This window comes from Cucurbita pepo, chromosome LG12 (genome assembly GCF_002806865.2).
Source record: "Cucurbita pepo subsp. pepo cultivar mu-cu-16 chromosome LG12, ASM280686v2, whole genome shotgun sequence".
NCBI lineage: Eukaryota > Viridiplantae > Streptophyta > Magnoliopsida > Cucurbitales > Cucurbitaceae > Cucurbita > Cucurbita pepo.
Window position 1 is genome coordinate 2,969,951 of NC_036649.1, and position 25,625 is coordinate 2,995,575.

Consider the following 25,625-nt stretch of genomic DNA (forward strand, 5'->3'; position numbering starts at 1 on the left):
TCTCTCTACTTACAAGTCAAAAAAACGTTCATAGTACCCAAAAGTATAATCACTAAATCTTATTCTTAGTATTGGCTCCACTTGTTTTCACCTTTTATTTGAATTCGAAAGCCTTTGTACATATAATTTTAGGGTAAAACGCATTCTTTTTCTTCCTTCTTCGACAACCTAATTTAATGGCTCGTCCTATGCTCATTGTTGCCATCATCTGACAAACCCTTTTATTGTCATACAGTTCCAAATCAAAAATATTTTTTCTTCAATCTAGATGAAAAAAAAAAGAAGGTAGATTTGTAATCGAAGGCGAGTTTCTTCACAAGCGAATTGAAAACCTGTCTCAAATTCCTTCGCAATTGAAGGTAAAAGCGGGAAAAAGACAATGAAACCCCTTTTTCTTTTCGGCCGACTTGTTAGGAGTAGGGTCTTTCTTGTACTGCCATATGCACCCAGACATTACACCAATTTTAGCTCACCAAACAGTTTCCAGAATGTTGTTGTCATGATGTTGATCTGGTTTATGCGACTACGGCATCCGCGTAGCTTCAAATATGCACGTTGAAACTCTTCGCTCGATGTCCCATGTCGGAAATATTATTTGAGAATGTATCCTAATCTACGCAGCACCCGAATGCTTATGTATTTCTACATCTAAGAAAGTTTCTCATTATATAGTTTTTCATTCTTTTAGTTCAATCATGATAACACTGAGAGTCATGTCGTTGCTATAGTTATCAACTCTCTAGCACCTGAATGAGTATCTAATATGCCTATAACTATATGAACTACAACAAAATCATCCCACAAAATTTTGGACGCAAATTATTTTTTTTAATATATAGGAACTAAATAGATATTCATTCAACCTTAAGATAAAATAGAAAAATAAAGAGTTAACAAAAGAATATCGTCGCTGATCATTAAGAAACCTTATGAACCAACAACAACTGATAGACTAATTTGAACTTAAAAATGGTCAGCAAAATCTTCATCTCTACCGATCGTGTAATGCATATGGTTTTTTTTTTCCTCTCAAGCCCACCGATATTGTCCTCTTTTAAGTTTTTCCTTTCGGGCTTTTTCTCGAGAGTTTTAAAACACGTCTATTAGGGAGAGGTTTCCACACCCTTATAAAAAATATTTCATTTTCCCTTTTAGCCAATGTGGAATATCACAGAATTGCAAAGGGTAAATCCTTTCAAAATTTTGTGTGAAGTTATATCAAGAGCTTATTCATCCTACTATGGAGTCTTCAATTCTGAATACATGGCGGTTAGTCGGTGTGTTCTGTAAGTTGTTTGTAGAAATGTCTAGTAAGTTGAAAGGGTGCCGAGTTCCAAATCTATGGTGGTTGGAATTCGTGAGGCCATTTGTTAGAAACCACGACTCTTTACAATGGTATGATATTTTCCACTTTGAGTACTAGTGGATGACCTGAAAAGCCTCATACCAACGAGATGTATTCAATACTTATAAACCCATGATCATCCTTTGAATTAGTCAACGTGGAACTCCCTCCAAACAATTCTCCCCTCAAACAAAGTACATTATAGAGCTCCCTTAAGGCCTATGGAGACCTCGAACAGTGTCTCCCCTTAATCAAGGCTTGACTCCTTCTCTGGAGCCCTCAAACAAAGTACCATTGTGTTTGATAGCTAAGTCATTTTTACTACACCTTCGAGGCTCACAACTTCTTTATTAAACACTTGAGGATTCTATTAACATAGTTACGTTAAGGGCATGAGTCTGATACTATGTTAGAAATCACGACTCTCTATAATGGTATGATATTGTCCACTTTGAACATTAGCTCTCATGTTTTTACTTTTGGTTTTTTCTAAAGGTTTTGTCGGGGATGTATTCCTTTACTTTAGCATGATGTGACCTTTCTATACCGAAAGAAACGTTCATTTAAAAGCATTCATAAAATGATGTCATGGACTTGTACATTTGCATTAAAACCTTTGAAAACAAAACTACAAAACTAGGTAATAACCAATGTGAAATATAAATAAATGGAATGTGTAGTACTTCTCTACATACAACCCACACGTGTGAGCATGAGCCAACTAGACGGTCTCGCACACCCCATAGGCCTACTAGTCGAGCTAGCTTCTCTAGGCTGTTGCCAAATATCCAGGGAATAGCGATCGTCGTAGCGTCATGATAAACTGATGATCATTTCAATCTCATGACATGTGAAAGGCCATTAAGCATATGACATCATACATAAAACTATTCTTACAACCAGATCGATAGAAGAGCTATTTACTTGGTTGGCCTAGGCAGAAGCTATTAAAACTTGACTCCAAATAATTTAAACTAGTTAAAAGATAGTTTTACTAACCTTAAACGTTTTCGAAGAGTTGAAACTATTAAGAAAGGATCCAATCGTATCAGACTCAAGCCGAATCAGCTGAAATATCGGTTTGGAGCCGTCAAAAGTGTATTCTCTGACTGACTTGACTGACTTCAAACAGCTTAAGTGGTATGAAAGGAAGGAAGGTTCCGTCCTAACTTCCCACTTTCTCAATATAACCGAGACAACTTTCATTTTCTAATTTTTTCTTATAATTTCGGGTTTTACCTTAGTTCTTAGAAACTCATATCTATTGCGCCGTTAGTTAGAGATGGAATAGATATAATTAAAAGTTCTAACGTACCTCCATCTCGTCATTGAATAGCAATGGTTTCTAGGACGTAGTACTCTTGGAACCACTGAAGCGCACGTGCTACATTGGATGCCATGTCCTTAGGGCTTTATGCACTTGCCTTGGTAACTCTCATTATTAAAACGTTGTTTCAAGTAAATACATCATTATCGAATCGAGACCTCTTACGTGTAAAGCTAATTTGGAAAATATTAAGGCATAAGAGACGACGAACACCCTTTCGAGACAAAGCCATAGCGAGCCTATTATTTTGTACTTTCTTGCACTCCAATTTCTTGCCCCACCTTACCATTTTTATTTGTTTTTTCCTTCCTTAATTCTATCTTTTTCCTCCTTAATTTCTTAATTTTTAGGGTTTACCAACTAATTCTTAATCCCGAAGTCAACTTGACTATCGTGATTCTATATGACAAATTTAAAACTAACATGATAGCTTGTACTTTACGGGGACCATTAGGAGTTTGCCATTTAATTTCTAATAGTGAACTTGTCTTGATCAGTAGGGGCATGTAGTAATAATACCCTTATGATTACGAGTTGGTAAAACTAGGGTTGAGCCCTTAAATACACGAACATTACTAGAATCATTTTGAGAGCCCTGTGGGCGGGCGTGATCAGAGGGTCTCTTACTACTCCCTAATTGTAATCTTGTCCGGATGAGTGAGAGAAACCACACATATAAAGGATTTTTGGCAAGTACGATGGTCACCAGTCATATCCCCATACCCAAGGTTATATATGCTAACTTATTCTTATCTCTCTCTTGCTTGTTTATATAACGTCTCTCTCAAAAATCTCTCTCTACCCTCGTCTTCTAAAACCTTCCTTTAAAACCGAGGCTAGAGGCTCGATCATACGTCGTTTGGCCGTAGGCGACGCAAGAACAAATTGGCTTAGCTCATTTGTCGTTGGAAAGTGAATGCCGCACAATCGCTAGTTCACTGCCTTCAAAAGTGCCTATTCGAGAACAATATCCTTAAAAACTACGAGTTGAAACTTATAAGTATACTGATTAGGATTAGGATTAATAAGAACATTGATATTGTTATAAAGAATTATGTGGAGCGACAAAGTGGGTAATGGTGCGGCGTTGGGCGCAGTGAAACAGACTGAGACGCCCAATGCATAAGCGTCTGTACACTGCCACTGGCGCCACCGCCAGGCACAGCACAGGCACGGCACAGCACAGGCACAGCCACAGGCGCAGCGCCTACCATCCATCCACATTTCGTACGCCCCCTTACGCCATTCCCTTCTTATCCCCTCTTTGTCTGCGCCCCTCTCTCTTCAGATTCCCTGCCCCCAATCCTTTTTTTCTCTTCCACTTTTGCCCCTCTCTCTAATTTCTTTCATTTTTTTTTATTTATAATTATTTTCATAATAATAAAAATATATATTTTTCAATTTTTTATTTTTTATTTGGACTTTACGAAAAAACCCTTTTTAATTTAAAATTATTAATAAATAAATAAAAAAAAACAGATAAAAGATATAGAAACAGTATTTATAATCTTCATTAAAAAAGACACCTATTAATATGAGTCATTTAAAATTAATTATCTAAATATTAATATCCAAATTTTTATACATTAATTAATCAAATTAAAAATTTAAAGGGTATAATTGTAACGAACCATTAGCTGGTGACATTATTATAGTTTTTTTAATATAAATTTATTATTATTATTATTGTTATTATTATTATTATTATTATAGTCTTTTTAAAAAATAAATTCCTAGTATAATTTTATAACCATAATTATAATAATAATTATTAAATTTGGGAACAGAAAAATAAACACAATATATTTCACTTATGAGTGCTAACTAACTTCAATAAATGGGGAGATGCAAATTAGGAAATGTATATTAAAAAATATATATATATATATATATATATATATATATATATATATAATTTATTTTATTTAATTATGTAATAACTAAAAATATTATAACAATTTATGTATTCGATACCTCCAACTTAACAAATTTGGTTCCATGACTCGAGAACCTAACCAATTTAGATTATTCAACGCTCAACTAAAAATTTGGATCGATTTGCGGTTGACATTTTTTACCCGACCAACTTGAAAATAGAGTTATAACCTAACTCAACTTTACTTTTAAAATAATTATTGAGATTAAGGATGTTTAGTGTTGGTAACCAATATAAGCGTTGCATTGCGACTTGTAAAAGTTTTATATCTGAGTCTTAGTCAGGTTGGATTATTGTCAGATCCCATATCGGTTAGAGAGAGGAACAAATCATTCCATATAAGGGTGTGAAAACCTTTCTCTAGCAGACTCGTTTTAAAACTGTGAGACTGATGACGATACGTAACGGGCCAAAGCTGACAATATTTAACAGCGGTGAGCTCGAGATGATATAAAAGATAACAATATCTATGTTATAGTCACACGCATATTTATAACAATAATAAAAATAAACTTTTTTTTAGTATAAATAAAATAAAAGTTTCCAAAATAAAATTAAAAAAAATTGCAAAATTCAGAAATGGCAGCAGAATATATCTGCACTTTGACTTTCATATTTTATTTTTTATTTTTATTTAAAAAAAGAGAAATATTCTATTTTAATGCACATTCCACTGCTTAGGATTATGCCTGAAATACTGAAAATACCTAAAAATAACATATATATATATATATATATATATATATATATATATATATATTTATTTATTTATTTATTTTGGAGTATTTTATTAAAGAGTTTAAAAAGAGCAGACAAAAAACTGAAACTGAATAGTCCAAAGTTGAACTTTATTTTAAATTATTTATAAAAAAAAAAATTATATATTTTATATTAAAATTTGAGATTTTTTTTTTCTACTAACGTTTAAATTTTATCCATATCATAATTTTATAATAATATCTTTCGAGGCGTAAGGGTTAAATCATGGCGTTTATCAATTCTTTAGTGGCTTGGTCACCTACTCGAGATTTTCGATTATTTCATTTTTTAATATTAGTAGTATATATTGATTAAATAGAATTATTTTCTGTTGGATGGATTTTGCTATTTTTTTTTATTTAATTTTAAAATTAGTTCGAATATCATTAAATTAAAAAATCCATCAATATTTTGGGAAGTACTTAATTTAACAAAAAATTTATTAAACTTCCTAATTTTAAGACAAACTCAATTAATACACAAAATTAGGAAGTAAATAAATCTTCTTACTCAACTCTAAAATCTCAATAAAATTCTTTCCTTTTAATTATTTATAATTTTTTTTTATTTTTCTACGGTAAATATTACATTAATAACTAAAATTATATCAAATATTTATAATTTACAATGCATCACTAACATCAATTACAAACGTTAAATATTTTTAATTTTTTTAAAAATAAGGTAAAATTAAATTATAATCTTATTTAAAAATGTTAATTCATAACCCAACTCTAATCGAGTTATGTGAAGTTAATATAATTAATTATAGAGTCATATGGCGAAAGAAGGGGAGAGGAGGAGCGTGTGGGAGTGGGTAAAATAGTTCATCTTTTTTTATCTACCGTTTTTTTTACTGTGCAGTAACAGAGAAAAGTCACTGTTTCACGTCTTGTCATTTGAGAAAGAGAGACACAGAAACGATGAGCAATTTAGACGTACCTCAATTGGCTTAGGGTTTTCAGGATCCTTCATCTCTCTCTGTCCCAATGCCTTCTTAAACCCTAATCACTCCCTCTTTCTCTCATCACAACAACAATGGTGGGTTCATTAATACTTCTTCTTCTTCTTCTTCTTCTTCTTCTTCTTCTTCTTCTTCTCCTTCACCAATTAATCACTTCTAAACCCTATACTCTGTTTCTTCTTCTTGCAGCACTCTCTACCCATCTGGCTCCAAGCGCTCCTCACCCACAAGTTCTTCAACGCCTGTGTTCTTCACGAACACGCCAAAAAGAACGAAAAAAACATCTTCTGTTTCGACTGTTCTCTCGGCATTTGCCCTCACTGCCTCTCCTCCCATTCTTCCCACAAACTCCTCCAGGTCAATTCTCAACCCATTTTCTTCAATACCCATTTCCCTCTTCTTTCTTTCTTAATTCCTTTTTCGTTGTTCTTCAGATTAGGCGTTATGTGTATCACGATGTGATTCGATTGGATGATGCTACTAAACTCATCGACTGCGCTTTTGTTCAAGTATGTTCTTGATTGAGTTTGCAGAAACAGAGTAATTTTATTGTTTATCTTAATTGGGTTTGCAAGAAACAGAGTGAGTTTATTCTATATCTTAATTGGGTTTGCAGAAACAGAGTAATTTTATTGTACATCTTAATTGGGTTTGCAGAAACAGAGTAATTTTATTCTTTATCTTAATTGGGTTTGCAGAAACAGAGTGATTTGTTGTTTATCTTAATTGGGTTTGCAGAAACAGAGTGATTTGTTGTTTATCTTAATTGGGTTTGCAGAAACAGAGTGGTTTGTTGTTTATCTTAATTGGGTTTGCAGAAACAGAGTAACTTTGTTGTTCATCTTAATTGGGTTGCAGAAACAGAGTGATTTGTTGTTCATCTTAATTGGGTTTGCAGAAACAGAGTAACTTTGTTGTTCATCTTAATTGGGTTTGCAGAAACAGAGTAATTTTGTTGTTTTTGGTTGGTTGATTTAGTCTTACACTACGAATAGTGCGAAAGTGGTGTTTCTGAAACAAAGGCCACAGACCCGAAACTTCCGAGGCTCCTCCGGCAACCTCTGCAGCACCTGCGATAGAAGCCTTCAAGATCCTTATCTCTTTTGCTCTCTTTCCTGCAAGGTTTAATTTCAAAATCCCCTTTCGATTTTCAATCTTCTGTTATGAACGTTGGTTTCGTTTCACAGATTGATTATCTAATGAAGACGGAAGGTGGCGTTTCGAGGAATCTTTTGGAGTGTAATTTCTCGGCATGGGACGACGGACTCATGATGACGCCGGACTCTGTTCTCGAACTCGGTGGTTCGAACCAGACCTCCTCCGGTTCCGACGGCGGTGGTGTAGAAGAAGGAGGAAGGAGTGTAGTAGCGTCGACGGCAACGACGGAGTTCGTGAAGAAAAAGAGAAGTAGCTTGACGGCGGCGTATAGGGCAGCGTGCCGGCCGGCTTGCTGGCCAGGGACGATTTCCGAGACGTCTGGGAGTTTATTGAGCCGGAGAAAAGGTACCCCACAGCGGGCCCCACTCTATTGAATTTTTTATTATTATTATTATAAGGAGGGGATTTTGGGGACATGGATGGCATTTTGTGTTTCTCGTGGGGGTATTTTTGTAAAGGAGGCTCCTTCTGGCTTCTGAATTAAATTTTATAATTGTTATTTTAATGATTNGTTGTCACCAAAAGAAAAGTTTGTGGCCGCTAAAAGAGTGGAGATGGGTGGGGTTGTATTTTGAAGATCTGACCATGTTTAATTATTACAACAATATCCATATTCAAAGGGTATTTTGGGTAACTTATTATTGGAAATTAATTCTCAAAATATGCTTTATTAATTGATTTTAAATCATTTAGTAAATTATTTTATTCTTAATTTTATGTAATTAATAACTATTAAAATTTTAAAATACTAAGAAATTTCTAAAATATTTAAAAACTTTTATTTATTTATTTTTTGAAAATCCACGTATATTCTATTTTTTTTTTTACCGTTAATATATTGTTTCAAAAATACTCATGAACTTTCTAATGTTAAAATGTTTGAAGATAATAAATGGGGTGTTAGTAAATGATTTTTGTTTATATATTGATATTAATAATTTTTTTAAATATTGTTCTTTATAAAATTAAAAGATGTTAATAAAATTTTATGGGTATTTACTAAACTTTATGAAGTTCAAAGATATTTTTGAAACACGATCGTATGCTTTCATCCAATCCACGTGTTTTCCATCTCGAGAATCTATTACGAAAAATGAAAGCGTTGTGTAACATTTTTGTTTTTATGAAATTTGTGTTTCGAAGTTTGGGCCCAACATCATTTTCAAGGCCCACTGTGGTTTAGGTCTCCGATTGTTTCAATGTATGTTCCGTCTCTAACGCTATTAGATGCATGTTATGATTGGTTCAAGCGTACGACGAGAAAAATTAGTTTTATATACAAATGTAAATAAATAAAACAACCATGTTCATTAATAAAAAGTAACTAACCTTTGATAAATTGATGTAGCCTAGAGTCGTAAAGAGAAATAGCTTAAATATTATGGTCGATTTAATGACTTTTAACAACGCTATTTCATATGGTAGAATCGATAATGGGTTTAAGAAGAGAAGAAGTGAGAGAGAAACCGAGGGGCTTGTACCAACGGTGTTTTGAAGTTTCAATGAAGGTTACGTTGATTTATGAGTAAAGGAGTGTCGTGGTGTCATTTATATGAACGAGTGGTGGACTAATGGTGACGAAGTCTAGAAAATGACGTCCAAAAATCAAGGGTTTCATTTTTTTGTTGTCGGGTGAGGAAGACGAAGTAGCGTTTAGGTTCTACTATTATATTTTTGCATACTTTTTAATTTTCAGTTAGTCGACTTCCAACTGTTTTACATTTAGCCAACCAAGCTATTTCTCTTAACAACATAACCATGAGGCACAAAATCGTGGTATCGTGAACATGGAACAACATGTTAGACGAACACGACTCTCAATAATAGTATGGTATTGTTCACTTTGAGTATAACCTCTCGTACCAATGGAGATAGTATTCCTGGTTTATAAATCCATGATCATTCCCCAAATTAGCGGACGTGCGGCTTTCATCCAATAACATAGACAATCAAATTTAATCATGTTTCAGCTTTATATGGTTAACCATACCACATGCTTTGGTGGAACCGTCAATCATTTCGACGGTCGACTACATAAAATAGAATAATAATAATTATTATTTAAAATTCCAAACTTTTAAAGAAATGTATCGATAAATAACTATATATTTAAAAGTTGGTCGGTAAGACTTAAATTTTATATTTATTGCATGGAGGTAGGTGAGTAAGATTTGCTAACTATTAGAACATTTTTGAGACTTATTTTATAAATTTTTAAAATTAAAATGAACGCATCTCGAACCAGACCATGAAATATTGGGTTGATATAAGGTCTGAATTGTTCGAGTTATTTATTCAAATTTTTATTTTTATTAGGAAGAACGAAGAACAGGTTAGTATGTATAATATTTTAATTTTTAAAATAAATAATTAAAAATGTGGAGCTACTAATTCAAAATGATGAAGGTTTTTGTAACTCCCAAAAATAATTAATCGCATGAAAATCAGTTTCGTATCTGTTGCTGGTTCCGAAATTTCTCTGGTCCCTCTTTTTGTTTTTTCTTAATTTATAGATCCATCAATATTTCTTCATCATTCTGATCGAGTGAGTGTGTTTGGGTGGAATCTGAAAGCTGCTGGGATCAAGGGCGACAAAAATGAATTCCGGGGATTATATCAATATTCAACCCTCCGAGCTCAAATTCCAATGTGAGTTTATCCTTTCCACTCTCTGATCCTTTGTGTTTCTTTACAACTTTCGCTTTTAGGTCTCCAAATATTGCTGCAAAAGGTGAAACAATTTCTTTTCCCAACTTTTGCGCACTTCCAGAATTGACGAATCGTATTCGATTCTTTTTCCTCTTTATTGCTGTATATTTACTTTTATTTTGTTTTTGATCATCATGGTTTGGCCTCTTTGGGGGTTGGAAATCATTTTTAGATGATGGTTTTCGATGAATTTTCTTTTTATCTAGTAATCCTAGAATGTTATGATGATCCAAGCTTGTTTAATTACCGTATATGTCTAGTTGAGATGTTATCTGTTAAGGTTTCAAAAAGTTACCAGAGAGAATTGCATTGTTTTTCATCAGGAATTGCAAATGTCTGGTTGAATTGATTGAAGGAGTTAGTTTCTTATATTTTCAATCTGTCCCTACATTTTGCTATGATTTCTCGAACATTTGAAGCTTGATCATGGCTGCAATTTCATCTAATTCTGATTTTTGGATATTTGTTACGCCATTTTGTTTATGTGTGTTTGTGTTTTCTTTCACTTTTGTAAATTGTATAATTTACTTGATTTAATGGAAAAGTTGAACTGAAGAAGCAAAGTTCTTGTTCGTTGCACTTGACAAACAAAACCGACAAATATGTGGCCTTCAAGGTACAAATTTTTGTTTATAATTGGTATAATCTTGAATTGTTTACATTTTCTGAAACCAATCATTCTAATTTAACAGGTTAAAACCACGAATCCGAAGAAGTACTGTGTTCGTCCTAATGCTGGAATCATTTTGCCGAGTAGTATAAGCGATATTACGGGTAAATCAGTATGTGAAAATAGTCGATTCGTTTTTCTCTCTGTTTAAAAAATACGATTCAACGCTTCGGTTTTTAATTTCATTGTCTCTACTTTTGCATGCTGGATGTTTGATTTGTTATTGGTCTTTTTAGTTACCATGCAAGCTCCAAAGGAGATGCCTTCTGATATGCAATGCAAGGATAAGTTCCTAATTCAAAGTGCTATAGCACCAGATGGTACAACAGCAAAGGACATTAGTGCAGAATTGGTGGGAATGTCCTGTTTCTGCTTCCATTAGTTGAATAATTTTTTTGAATCGACAATTATCGTACGTTTTTGCTTATGTTTTACATCTTTGAATTGTAGTTTAACAAGGGAGATGGTAAGGTGGTAGATGACTTTAAGATGAGGGTCGTTTACATTTTTGCAAATCCTCCGTCGCCTGTCCCGGAAGGATCTGAAGAAGGATCCCCTTCCAGGACCAATGCAGTTGAAGATGGGAACCAAAATTTTGCATTGTTTGATGCTGTAAATGTTTTCTAGATTGTTATCCTTATTATCCTTTCTTTTCCACCTATATTTTAATGCAATTTGTTGTTGAACTTTAGGTTTCGAGATCTCTGGATGAGCCTAAAGAAATATCATCTCAGGTAAGATATGCTTCTCTTGCTTCTATAAACACCTAAGTATTTCATCTGCTTTATCTTTAACTAGAATTAAGGGGAAAATTAAGGAGTTACTCACTACAAATCTCTGGGGTAGCAGCGAAACAAAATAGTTGAGAATATATTTGGTCCTGTCTTCCTATTTTCCCTTGGAAATCCAAGAATTTCTTTCTTTTCAAATATCTTCAAAGATTGATAAAAGCTAACTTAGAACATTGATTGGCCTTTGTTTGGCCGTATCTATTAGCAAGGTGGGAGCTGCACCAAGAAAAGTGGGTATATAAAAAGTGTTTTAGTCATAACAGGAGAGGCAAAGAGTTGAAAATTCAAGAATATTGATTTCTTCTTTGGTGAGCACAGAGCGGAGCTAAGATCTTAGACAAGTGATTTGGTTCTTTGAATTCTATCTGAAGGTGTTAAGCTAAGATCTTAGGCAAGCATACACATGTTCTTAAATGCCTCAGAGGTTTCCATGTGAAATTGGAAATAATATCTGAGATGGCGAACAATGGTTAATCAACAACTAAGACAGGAGCGAGGTATTGAATTTTCGTCGAATATTTTCATTATATCATAAGGAAGTGATGAAACATAGGAAAAAAAAACTATTAGCAAAATAACACTTATGGAGTACACTAATATAGACATAGTATTAATAATAAAGAACTTCAGCTCGTTTAGAAAATGTGGAATGCTTTTTAGATAATTTGAATATTTTTATAATTTTTATTTACAATTTTCCCATAAACAACAGTTTATCGATTTAATGACACATTTTTTGTAAATTGAGACCTTGAGATTTTCATCGACATGAACATTTAAAACCTTGGACTTGAGGGAAACTTTTTCGACTTCTAGAATTTATTATCCATATACTTGTTCGGAGGAAAATTAGCAACTCTAAGAAATATAATCACCATTCTTTTGTCTCTTGATTATTGAGGTTTTTTTCCTAGTTTGAGATCTCAGGAAGAGCAAGCTTCTAGACTTCATGGTTTCTTATTTTTTTATTATATTTTTTTTCTAAAGGTTCTGTGTCACAATGAACTGTCCTGTCCTATTTGTGTATGTGTTGTTGTTTGCTGTCCCCCGCCACCGCTTAGAAATACGGACACTTTAGTTTGACTAGCATGTCCGTGTCTGACACTTAGATACTCCAACCTTTATTTATTGGATACATATTGAACACTTGTTAGCACGATGTGTTAGACACTAGTAGTACAAAGTCAATGTAAGTCCCACATTTGTTAGACATACATATGACTTTGAAAAAACTTTGAGAACAAAATGTATTAAACACATCTTTTTAAGCATATAAATTCATAAGCTTATTGACTTTGAATTTCCTTCATGCATAAAAACGATATATTTTAATAAACATATCATTGTCGTGTCCGTGTCCTAGATGTCGTATTAAAACGATATATTTTAATAAACATATCATTGTCGTATTAAACACATCTTTTTAAGCATGTGTCACGTGTCCATGTCATGTCATATCCGTGTCTCGTATCTATATTCGTGTTTTTTAGCTTCCTCCTTAAATAATGCAGGGTATAGGATGTGGTTGACTGCACTCTCCCTTTTCGTCCAATTTTGAATATTGTTATCCACAATTGAGATGATATGGGGGCCAGGAGCGCCATTATTGTTTCTTTTGTGGAAAGTATTGTTTGTCGATTTAGCTATGTCGTGATGCAAATATTGATGCAGGTGTCGTCTAACATATCTAAGTTGACTGAAGAGAAAGCTGCTGCTTTGCAACAGAATCAGAAACTACGCCAGGAGCTGGTAATTTATTTTAGTATCGCATTTTATTTTCTTTACATTCGAGTTTCGTGTCTTCTACGTAGTCTGATGCTTGATATTAGTCTATATTGCTGTAAATAGCTTAGTTATAAGTGCATGACTCATATTGACCTTCATTGTTATTTTACATACTTTATTTTAGGACACCCTTGTATGCATGTATGTACGAGTCCAAGTAACGATAGAGGTTTTTCTCCCAAACCCCTGTTGACTGCACCTCTTTCAGTATTTTCTAGGAACCTTTTCTTGTCTGATATTTTGGATTTAAAGATCATGAATTTGAGTGTAACTGAAACAAATTTGGTTTAAATCTCATCTTGATCCATGAATTTTCGGATTTGTTCCAATTTGGTATGAACTTTCGAAATATCTATTTCAAAATATCCATTTAATTCCTTGAACATTAAGAAGAATACCCATTTTGGGACTTATTATATTACCAAATTTTAACTTTCTCAATACTCGTCATCTACTTGTTTAAGTTGATTATGAGATCCCATATTGATTGGAGAGGGGAACGAGTGCTAGCGAGGACGCTGGCCCCAAAGAGGGGTGGATTGTGAGATCCTACCTCGGTTGGAGAGGGGAATGAAGCATTCTTTATAAGGATGTGGAAACCTCTCCCTAGCAGATGCGTTTTAAAAACCTTGAGGGGAAGAAACCTTGAGGGGAAGGCCGAAAGGGAAAACCCAAGGAGGACAATATTTGCTAACGGTGGGCTTGAGCTGTTACATCAATACTTATACATGTTTAAAAGCTTACATCATCAATCTATTAAAAGAAAAATGAAATGATTATTTTTTGAAAGGTTAGGGACTAAAACCTTCCAAAAGTTTGGGGCACCATTTTGGAAGTTCATGACACAAAATGAAACAAATGGATCAAACAAAACCTTAAAATTCAAGGACGAAAATGGGATTTAAACCAACAAATTTATATGGATTTTGTTGTTTCCACGCCTTTGTCTCTTGCATAGGTACTTACATAGAACTTTGTTGACATTCTTTTCCAATGATAGCTTTTCTTATTCAAACAAAATCATAGAAACAATTCAAGTTCTTGACATTTTTGCTGGTATCTATAGCTGAGTTTTTGGTTTAAAGTAAGAAGGGATTACCACAGGTATCCATAGACATTTTCCAAATTTATGGTTTTTGAATATTTATTTTGACAGGAACTTCTGAAGAAAGAAACAAGCGGAAGGCAGGGTGGAGGTTTCTCTGTATTGTTCGTGGTGCTAATCGGTCTCATCGGAGTTCTGATCGGTTACTTGGTGAAGAAAACATAGAGGCAAGTCAGGCATATTCCCTTGTGTTACTGCATTTTGCTGTTATTATCTGTGTTTTGTCCAGAATTTAACAAATCACCTTGAGTGGTGGGTCCAAAACATTGTTCTAAGTTGACTCTGGATAAGTTGTTTTTCAAACAATACTTTTGGAATGGATTCATTTTAGCTGCTTTGCTTTGCTCTGCTCATCTCTACCTGGTTTCCATTATTCTTTTGGTTGCCTGCATTTGCTATGAAACCTTTGAAGTTCTTGTGTTCTTAATATACGAACGTTTAAAGTTGTTTCTAATAGGTCTCCAAACTTTAAATTTGCGCCTAATTGAGTTTTTGTTGTGAATTCGTAGTGAAGTACCTATATGGCGTGATGATTATATAGCTGTGTTAGTATTGCATGAAGATAACTGAGACTAAGATGCCTAACATGAACATAGCTGTGTTTTGTGTTGCACGTAAATAAATCAAAATTTTATTAGTTAATTTTGATCCAATTAAATTATTAAAAAACTTAACAAATTAAAATTTGATTTAATTTTCATTCCTTGACTATTAGAATTTTAGATTTTTAAGTTTTATTTTGTAATGTAATCAATATTAATAATTCTTTAAATTAAATTGATATTTCTTAAAAATCATTAATAACAAACGAAAATTAAATATTGACAAAATGAATCAAAATACATTTTTTCAAGCTAGATTTTCACCCGTCAAAATAAACATGGATTTAGATACCCGACCTTAAATCACTTGAAACAATCGAGCCATTAAGCTTTTAAATTGTAACCGAGGCATAGACCCTTCTTTTTTTTATTTAACCATCACCATTATTACAAAATATACAAAGCAACACAACAATATTCAATTACAAAAGCCATAATAATTTCACAAACTCAAAACCAAAGCTAATTTAATTAATCAACACTCTTAATCTCTCCCCCACTTGGTTGCTTCTTCAAACTCCTTTCACCACCACGGCTGAAGCAGCGGCGGAGCTGCTGCTGCTGCTGCTGGCCGCAGCGGCGAAAGCCTCGTGTCAGCAGCGAACCAAACATGGCTCCTGCTACAAACACAAGTGCTGGCCTGACACTCACCATTTTCATGCGCTATATAACAATTCCTCTGCCTTGGCCCAGCAGAGTTGTGAGCCTTCTTATACCAAGTGGCCCGTGGGGTGCGATGGGCTGCGCAGGGGTAGCGGCTGCCGTGGTGCCCAAGTCGGCGACTTTTAATAATTTGACTGTTTTGGTTTGCTTCTCCCCCAAGTAATCAACTTCAACCACCATCTTGTGAAAATTATTGAGTATTAAATTTAACCATTTTTTTTCTCTCATAATTATAAGTCTTTGTTTCATTCAATGAATTTTGGAATCTTCGTTTATTTATTTATTTATTATTATTTGTTTGGAAATATATTATTTTTTTTTTTATAGAAAAATAATTAAATGAGTTTTAGGGGTTAATAAGACAAATTGGATCGAATTGAGATATTTTTTTAGACATAATTTAATTATTAGGATCGTAATTTTTTCAAAAAATTAAAAATATTTTTTTTTGAACACCCAGTCTATACATATATATATATATATATATATATATATTAAATAATCAATGTTTCTGATTATTATGGTTGATCATTTAATAAATTAAAATATTATTTTCTCTTGAAATTTCCTAATGGTGACATGATCAAAACCATATTTAAATATATTATAAATAAATAAATAAAAAAAAGATTTGTTGGATGATGAAAGTCCTGTATCCACTAATTTGATTATGAGTTTATAAGTGAGGAATACTAATTCCATTGGTACTGGGCCTTTTGGGAAGCACGCTGAACTTTGGCTCAAAGTGGACAATATCCTACCATTGTGGAGAGTAGTGTTCGTCTAACAAGATTCTCTTCCCCCTAGCCGCACACTTTTTCTTCCCTCGAGATGTTAAGGCTGAACTTTGCACTTCTTAAAAATTATATTAAATTAATAAAATAATTTTGAATTTGGCATAATGTCATAAAATATCTCTCAATTTAAAAAATTTAATTTTTTTTAATTAATTTTATATTTATTTTTATTCTAAAAATTAATAAAACAAATAAAATGGTAATATTAAATGTGGTCAAATTATTATAAAATAGAAAAAATATATGAAATGTTATCTAAATAAATGGTGGGGACATGTGCATGTGAGCGGCTGGTTGATCATAGAACAAAGTAGACAATCGCCTCTATATTTATTAACCCTTTTATTTATTTTTGGAGGTATAATATAAATATAAATTAACTACTTAAAATACTCTAAATAATAATAATTTAAACGTATTTATTCAAAATATTAATATTAATATTTTTAATTTTTAAAATTCTCTAAAAATATTATGGGCATTTTCGTAAAATTGTCAAACTTTGTTTTTTTGGGGGAAAAAAAAAATGATTACAAAAAATAGGTGGAAGCTTTGAACAGAAGCTGAGTCATCCCGTGATCATCCCGTCTTATCTGATTGCCATTAAAAGAGCGTACAAATTCCAATTCACTTTTGTCAACACACAACTTTTTGATAATTTCAACAGATTAGCATCGCAATTCCCGTCTTCATCTCATTTTCTCTCAATTTTTCGCTTTTGATTTTTTCGTTTGCTTGCCGGAGATACAGATTTCAGCCAAGAAATCGAACGAAACTTCAGTTTTGGTCTCCTCCTTCCCTGCCGCCGACTCTCAGGTTCGTATTTCTTTACCGATGATTCGATTTTGTGTTTAATCTCAGTTGACTGAATTCGTGGATTGTTGGCTTGATCGATTACTATTCCGAACTTGGAGATATTGCGCTACTTGTCTTTGTTTTATTTCTGTTCTATGCTTCAATTCCTAAAATAGTGGTTTATGGTATTCATTATTGCCTTAAATTTGTGATTCCAGCTTCGTTCTATGATTTTTATTGGTTCAGTTATGAATATAATACGGATTACGACTGATTGTTAGTTCAATCTCTCTCTCTCTCTCTCTCTCAGTTTTTCGTGACTATAATGTCGACGAGCTCGTTCAAGCAAGAGCATGATTTTGGTATATTCTTGAGCTTTCTTATGGAATCCTGTATTTTTATTAGTTTTTCAAACTAGAATCATCTTTGATTTGTTCTGATTCTTTGATTTGTTCATTTTTCTGCAGAAAAGAGACACGCTGAGGCTGCCCGGATTAGAGAGAAGTACCCAGACAGAATTCCAGTAAGATTTATGACTTTTCTTGAGCTTTATTTCTTTGTTGTTCTGGATATATATTTTCAAATTGGATATTCATGCTTTGTATGTACTGAAATTGGGGTCATTTGACCTTTGACTGCGCAATATATCATTCTTTGTCTCTCAGTTTGTATGTATTTATGTGTGAGTATTTATAATCATGTCAAATGATATTTTTCTCAACAGATCAAAAAAATTTCACGATTCCTATTAATGGCTTATGCTTATTGACTCTCTTTCCTATCCATTCCTGGCATATTCCATTTATGAACATTGCTTGTTTGACCTCTCTTAATATCTTAAGCGTAACATCTGTCCGGAAAAAAGAGCTATGTAATACATAAATTTTGGTTGTAAAGTAGAGATTAGTTGTCGATACTATTTCTATCTCGACTCGTTGAGCATGCATGTTTAGATGCTATATATAGTACGTCTTGCTATGGAAAATTTTCATTGATGGTGTTGCCGTATTGAATACTGTATTACTATCTTTCACCCCGTGAATTTTTATGATTTCATTCCTGCTCATCCAATTTGTTTTTTCAAATATGAGATAGTTGACAGTGAGAAATTAGTGAAAGGGGATCCAGTTATGCAAGGATCTTCTTTCCTGTTTCTATATTCTTATGTATTATTGTTATTATTATTAGTATTATTAATCTTTTTTTATTATTAAAGAAATCAACCTTTCATTGATAAACATGAAAAAAAAAAACAACCCAATGAGGAANAAAAAAAAAAAAAAAAAAAAAAAAAAAAAAAAAAAAAGCTCCCATCTGAAAGAGTGAAAGCTTGAGGGCAATTGTAAGAGTCCTTAGTTATAGAAGCCCGAAGTCAATGAGCAGTTGTTGCTAAAGAATAGTATATTTACTGAAACTTTCTTTATCTTCAATTACATATGCATGCCAATCAAAATGTTCATGATATAAACAGTACTACTAGACATTTTTATTTTTCATGCTGTTCTGGGATGCATTCTTTATTTTTCAAATTTCTGTCTCATGTCGTTATGGTTTCATGTTTTCTTCTTGTTATTATCATTCTCTTTTGTGTTGATCAGGTAATTGTGGAGAAGGCAGAGAGAAGTGATATTCCCAACATTGACAAAAAAAAGTAAGAAGAATTTACTTTTAGCAGTTTTACTTTAGTTTCTTTACATTTCTTATTAGCAAATGATAAAAAAGAAAAGAAAGAAAAAAGAAAGTTTCTTAACATTGAAGCGTTTTCATTTTATAGACAAACTTACTCTCTTATTCATAAGTGCTTCTTCTGCATCTCATATTTCTTCCTCCCTCCCATTTCTTTTTCCATAGTCCTTTAATGGGAGTAATGCTGGTTATGTAATTAGGACAGTATAATTGTAGAAAGATGCTGATAACTCTTGTCGACCTTCCAAGCTGTGCATCGATTGAATGGTTTAGGAATTTATTTTTCTCATTTCTTGCACTGTAATTGCAACAAGGCTTTGGTTGTAGCTTTAATGTCCAGTTTTTAGTGCTTGATTTTCAAACTTAACTAAGAGAGGTTTTCAGTTTCTTAATAACCTGAATACAATTTTTTTGCAGGTATTTAGTGCCTGCTGACCTGACTGTTGGTCAATTCGTTTATGTTATCCGGAAGAGAATAAAACTGAGTGCAGAAAAAGCAATTTTCATATTCGTGGACAATGTGCTACCGCCAACAGGTCAATCACCCTTTTTCCTTTTAGGTCAAGATCTGTTGAAAACGGAAAATCAGGATCGTTCTGTTTAATATGATGGATAATCTTTCGTAATTTTTTCTTAATATCTTTACCTAGAAGCATAAAATTGATTAATAGATGAGATCCATGAATTGTCCCGATTCATTTAACGTCATTCTCAGTCTTGACCGTTGTTTCTGTGGTATTGTTATAATCCTATTTATCATTTTGTTAGGCAAATTATGTTATAACCAATTGGTTCTAACTTTAATGGTTGTGTATCTATTTAGTCCTGAAAACTCCATTTTTTTAAAATTCATTTTCGTTCTATTAAGTTCTCATCGTTAGTATCGTTATTTAAATATTTTCACATTGCGGATTAATGTGTTGATGACTGATGATGAATTGGTGAAACATGACACAAATGAGTTACAAGTTGGATTAAAGTNCAAAAAAAAAAAAAAAAAAAAAACAAATAGTTGACAGGTGAAATTCATTTTTAACTCAAATCTTTTGATCTGCCTATCATTCTTTTACCCAATTGGCACACTACCTTGTGCCACTTTTGTTATGGAGGATGTAAGGAGCAGACAGGATTTGGGGTGTGAGAATGCTACGCTCAAAACACACTGAACAGAGGCCAACGTTGTATATATGGATTGTCAACATGTGCGTGATGTTTAAGGGGAAACTATACACAATAAATGAGCTGGAAAGTACTAAAAATGCGTATATTCTCTCAGCTGTAACGTGGGTTTCTTACTGTCATAGGTTTTAGATGTCAAGTATTTCTGTAGTCTAGGAGTTGTTTCTCAGATTTTTGTATTTAAGCATTGGAAACCAATGGAAAAGGAACGGACATTTGGGTTCCTTGGGACTCAATTTCAAAAGTCTAGACTCCCTCCAATAAACCTACTATCTTTGCTTACTTTAGTGACAGCCATCTCTTCTTTGCTGTATACACGACGCAGAGTTTTTTTATCGACACTTTCCAACGAGAGACATCAGAAACGTCTCTAATTATTGACTTCATGCTTCTGATTTTACAGGGTCTCTCATGTCTGCAATCTACGATGAGAGGAAGGATGAGGATGGCTTTCTCTATGTTACGTACAGTGGAGAGAACACATTTGGGTGACACCCACAAAAGTATGCAGTTTCCTGCTCTCTCTCCTTGTTTATTATTGTCTTTATCAGTCTCCCACAACCCATTGTTAATCTTTGTTACTGTTTGTGCCAAACGTATGCCAAATCGCGTCTGTAAATAAATTGTATAGTCGATGACAGACTTTTTATATATATATATATATATATATATATCCTCTGATAAACTTTGAGGCCATAGTCATTATTTCAACTTGTAATCCAGTTGAATTGTACCTAATGAAGTGCTAAAAGTTGTAAACTCTAAAGCTTTGATGGCCTTGATTCAGATTTGAAGTTCGAAATGAACATATTGAACTGATCAAACCAGATTGAAGTTAGGAATTAATTATCTCAACTAAGTTGTGTATATTGGACAGGCTCTCTTCGTTGCTTACTGCGTTGGTTTATTTCCTTTTTTTTCCCTCTTGGAAAAGATGAGTAATCCAACGAAAAGCTTTTGAAGAGTGAAACTGTGGTATCTAATGTGGATCTCTGAAGTTAATGTATTTTTTTTGTTAAGCATATAAAATGTTATCAATCCAGAGAGATGGATAGGCGGCAAATTTATCTTTCTTTTAAGGCTTGTGTTAGTTTAGTTAGGAATCATGAAGCTCTCGTTTCATGTAATATTGTCTATTTTGAGTATAAGTTCTCGTAGTTTTGTTTTCGGTTTTTTCAAATGAGTTTTTGGTTTTTCCAAATGGCCTCATACCAGTGGCGGTGGGAATAGTGTTACATATAAACTCATGATTTTCCTTTTAATTAGTTAAGTTGGGATTACCCTTTTCAATAATTCTCAACAATCTTCCTCTCGAACAACTACACCATAAAACCTCATCTGAGGCATTCTTTGGAGCTTTCGAATAAAGTACACCCTTTGTTCAAAGCTTCTCTAGAGGCCTTCTCTGGAGCTCTCGAACAAAGTACACTCATTGTTCAGAGCCTCCCTTTGATGCCTTCTTTGGAGCTCTCGAACGAAGTGCACCATTTGTTCGACACTTGAGTCATCTTTGACTATACCCTCGAGATTCACAACTTCTTTGTTCAACACAGGAGGTCTTCTTTGGACCTCTCGAACAACCTTGAGGCTCACAATTTCTTTGTTTGATACTTAAGAATTCTATTGACATGAATAAGTGAAGGGTATGTCTCTAAATACATCATAATAATAAATCTTGACAATAATATGATATTGTTCACTTTAGAGCTAAAATAAACTCCACTTTGCTTCTGGTTTTCCCAACCAGCCTAATAACCAAACAAGCGTAATAGCAATAAACAATGCTTCTTACTTACCACTCTTGATCTTGATTTTCCATGGTGCAAGTTGATTTGAAATTTATTGTTTGTAGTAAACCAGGGGTAGCTAGAGATTAAATTCCTGCCATGTTCCTCTCATGTTTTTATCTTTATTTTTAATTTTTTTTTATACAGTGCTGTGTATATATGTATATTTAAAGTATTACATTTAAAATGGTGATGTTTGCATTTAATTGTATATTTTTTAATATTTAAATTAAAAAGTATGTGTTGTAATATTGAAAATTAAACTTTAAAAAATTATCGTTTTCAATTATACTTTGGTATATTATTATTTTTATTAGGATATTCAAGATTTTTTAAATCGAAATTTATATAGCAAATTTACCCCTTTAGACTTAATAGTTCTTGTTTGGTTGGATTTATTTTCTTCTAAAATAAACAATGAAAAAAAATCCTCGCGGGAATAATGAATTTCTTGAGGAAGAGATTTTAAAAATATGCAAATATGCTTCAGAAAAGATTAAAATCCATCATCATTCCCTAAATTAGTCAAGGTGGGATTCCCTCTTAGTAATCCTCAACAATCTCCTCCCTAAACAAAGTACACTATATAGTTTCTCCCGAGGCCTATGAAGCCCTCGAACAGCTTCCCCCTTAATCGAGGCTCGACTTCTTCTCTGGAGTCCTCGAACAAACTACACCATTTGCTCGACACTTGAGCCACTTTTGACTATACTTTCGAGCCTCCAACTTCTTTGTTCGACATTTGAGGATTCTATTGACATAGCTAAGTTTGGTTCAGAGCCTCGATTAAGGGGAGACTATTTGAGGGCTTTATAGGCCTAGGGAGGCTCTATAGTGTACTTTGTTCAAGGGAAAGATTGTTGAGGATTGTTGAGAATTGTTGGGAGGGAGTCTACATTAGCTAATTTAGGGAATGATTATAGGTTTATATGTAAGGAATACATCTTCATTGGTACGAGGTCTTTTGGGAAGTCCAAAGTAAGGCCATGAGAGCTTTTGCTAAAAGTGGACAATATCATACCATAGTGGAGGGTTGTGGTTCCTGACATGGTATCAGAGCCATGCCCTTAACTTAGCTATGTCAATAGAATTCTCAAATGTCGAACAAAGAATTGTGAGCCTCGAAGGTATAGTCAAAAGTGCTCCATAGAAGGAGTCGAACCTCGATTAAGGGGAGGCTATTCAAGGGCTCCATAGGCCTCAGGGGAGACTTTATGTTGTACTTTGTTCGATGGGAGAATTTTTTAGGATTGTTGGGAATAAGTTCCACATTGGCTAATTTAGGGAATGATCCTGAGTTTATAAGTAAAAGAATATATCTCTATTAGTATGAGTCCTTTTGGAGAAGCCCAAAGCAAAGCCACGAGAGATTGTGCATACCATTATGAGAGTCGTGATTTCTAACAAACAGATATTTAGTGATTTTCTTTTAAAGAGGGTCTGAGGGTCCCACAAGTTTTGACCTTTTGTTGAGTCATAACGAGAAAAACTTTGTGGAGAAACTTTTACATCGTTGGAATACATCAAAGAGACTTGCAACTTACCGTTTGTATAAAGGTAAAGTTCTTGCTCGCATATTAATTGCTTTATTTTAATTCTTAATAAAATCAAAACGGTTTTCAATCCTTCCGCTATAAGGATGAAGAGTTCATTACTTTTCCAGTATACGAATGCATGTCTCATAGGAACTCTATGACATGAAAGAATAGAGCTATGACTTCATCATAAGTCTATGCCATAATTTGATACTATGAGATCTGATGCATTTTGTATGTCACGTGCATCAGAATACTTATCCGTTATGATTAGTACGGACACATACCCAATGATATTATGCACGCCATGATATTATGGAGGCTCATTTCCCTATGGCTCTAGCAGCATGAGCATGAGCGTGCACTAGCTGAAGGGTATGCCTAGAGAGTACGTACATGAGCCCGCTTGGTGGGTCCATGTGTGCATGCATGAGCCATGTGTAGAGAATTACTACAGAGCCAACTTCACCCATAATGAAAAGTAGAGTATAAGACCACAATATTTTTATGAAAAGATAGGTCCCACTATGGTTGCATGTGATTGTGTTTCTCGACCCAAACAGAGGGGCTATTTATTTAGTATTTCTTTAAATACTCAAGCTACGTGCTATTTCTTTTACAAATAAAGATAAGAAAACCTTGTACGGATAACAACATGGTGAAGACCATGGAAATGAAGTTAGGACGGTCACATTCTCATTTACGTTGTAGCTCTTAGGTTAGATCAGGACGTTTTCATCACTTTGAAATAACTTCTTTAGGAGTTTGGATTAAGCAAGACGAAGGCCCATACAACTTATTCAACATTTGACATTGAAACATTAATGAAAGATCGAAAGGTCAGTTTTGGAGATGAGTCTATGTCCATTGCTCAAATAGTCTTCGTACCGTGTCAAATTGAGCTTGATGGAATTAGTACCGTTATTGTTGGGGGAAGATTAATGTTGCTCGACCTACATTATTCTTAAACAATTGAAACCAAATTTTACGAGCGACAACCTTCATCTGCAACTATCAACGACTCGATTTTTCTACTATTCCTTAGTTATTATTCATCACTTTCATGTAATGATCGATCAAAATTTATAAAAAAAAAAAAAAAACAACCTTATTCAATCTTCAATTTTATTTAATAACCATTTTATTTTTGTTTTCTATTTTTTAAAAATTAAATATATCAAACACTACTAATCCAAAATATAAAGATCCAAGAAAGTTAGTAATTGTATTAAATATGAAAATTACAGGTTTTATTAATATGGAGTGCCGTGCATATGAAGAAAGTGAATCAGACAAAAACATGATAAGATTTTTCTAAGTCGGAAGTAGCTCTGCCTTTTTTTTAAGGATATACTAAAATGATTTAGATATTCTCATACTATCTTTACTTCTCTTAGGGTCGTGCCCACCGTTAGTAACCCTTGTCACTAACCGTGGTTCACTCATTGGTAACGGCTACTAACAACATTTCTTATCCTTCATTGAAACTTCTCTGTCAATTACTGACACGAGTCGGATGATTATAATATTTTAAATACAAATTTAAAATGCATTATGAAAAGTAGTGTTTTTGATAGGCAATTTTGATTGATGCGTGCCATTTTGGCTTTATAGAATAGAATACCATTCAATTCTTATTCATCACTTTCACGTAGGGATTGCATGAGATAACACCAAAATTTATGAAAAAAATATCATCAAACGTTTCGTATCATAACCGATAGTATTAGTATAATCGAGATTGAATCGAATTAGATTAAACTAAATTGAATTAATTGAAACCGTTGAGATTCAATTTGAATAGTTTAGATTTAAGTGAGTAAAATCAAGAAAATTAATTTTGAGAATTTAGTCATTGTTCAATCAATATAAGTCTGATCGAGAAGTTGACTTGGTTGACTAGACCAAATCAAAATTAAATCTCAATCAAATTCACAATCAAATTTAAATAGGTTAAGAATATATTGAAATATTTTATTTAAATTTAATTTACATAAAAATAGATATTTGGATATATTATTTTCTAGTTAAA

The 25,625-nt window shown here is 33.3% G+C and overlaps 3 protein-coding genes across 3 annotated transcripts; all 3 read left to right on the plus strand.

Annotated features, from left to right (window-relative positions):
• The first annotated feature begins 6,300 nt into the window (after nucleotides 1–6,300).
• On the plus strand, nucleotides 6,301–7,999 carry LOC111807359. The gene is made up of 5 exons (XM_023693056.1): nucleotides 6,301–6,408; nucleotides 6,521–6,688; nucleotides 6,766–6,840; nucleotides 7,310–7,453; nucleotides 7,519–7,999. The coding sequence occupies exons 1-5, from the start codon at nucleotides 6,406–6,408 to the stop codon at nucleotides 7,861–7,863; spliced, it is 735 nt and encodes a 244-aa protein (XP_023548824.1). The 5' UTR covers nucleotides 6,301–6,405; the 3' UTR covers nucleotides 7,864–7,999.
• Nucleotides 8,000–9,902: 1,903 nt separating this feature from the next.
• LOC111806526 (vesicle-associated protein 1-3-like) lies at nucleotides 9,903–14,902 on the plus strand. Its single transcript, XM_023691880.1, has 8 exons — nucleotides 9,903–10,138; nucleotides 10,744–10,814; nucleotides 10,891–10,972; nucleotides 11,105–11,220; nucleotides 11,319–11,480; nucleotides 11,561–11,602; nucleotides 13,331–13,408; nucleotides 14,601–14,902. Exons 1-8 carry the CDS (start codon nucleotides 10,087–10,089, stop codon nucleotides 14,712–14,714), a joined length of 717 nt encoding a protein of 238 aa, XP_023547648.1. The 5' UTR covers nucleotides 9,903–10,086; the 3' UTR covers nucleotides 14,715–14,902.
• Nucleotides 14,903–17,241: 2,339 nt separating this feature from the next.
• On the plus strand, nucleotides 17,242–21,095 carry LOC111807520 (autophagy-related protein 8f-like). The gene is made up of 6 exons (XM_023693266.1): nucleotides 17,242–17,427; nucleotides 17,717–17,768; nucleotides 17,874–17,929; nucleotides 19,005–19,057; nucleotides 19,510–19,628; nucleotides 20,675–21,095. The coding sequence occupies exons 2-6, from the start codon at nucleotides 17,732–17,734 to the stop codon at nucleotides 20,761–20,763; spliced, it is 354 nt and encodes a 117-aa protein (XP_023549034.1). The 5' UTR covers nucleotides 17,242–17,427; nucleotides 17,717–17,731; the 3' UTR covers nucleotides 20,764–21,095.
• The last annotated feature ends 4,530 nt before the right edge of the window (nucleotides 21,096–25,625 follow it).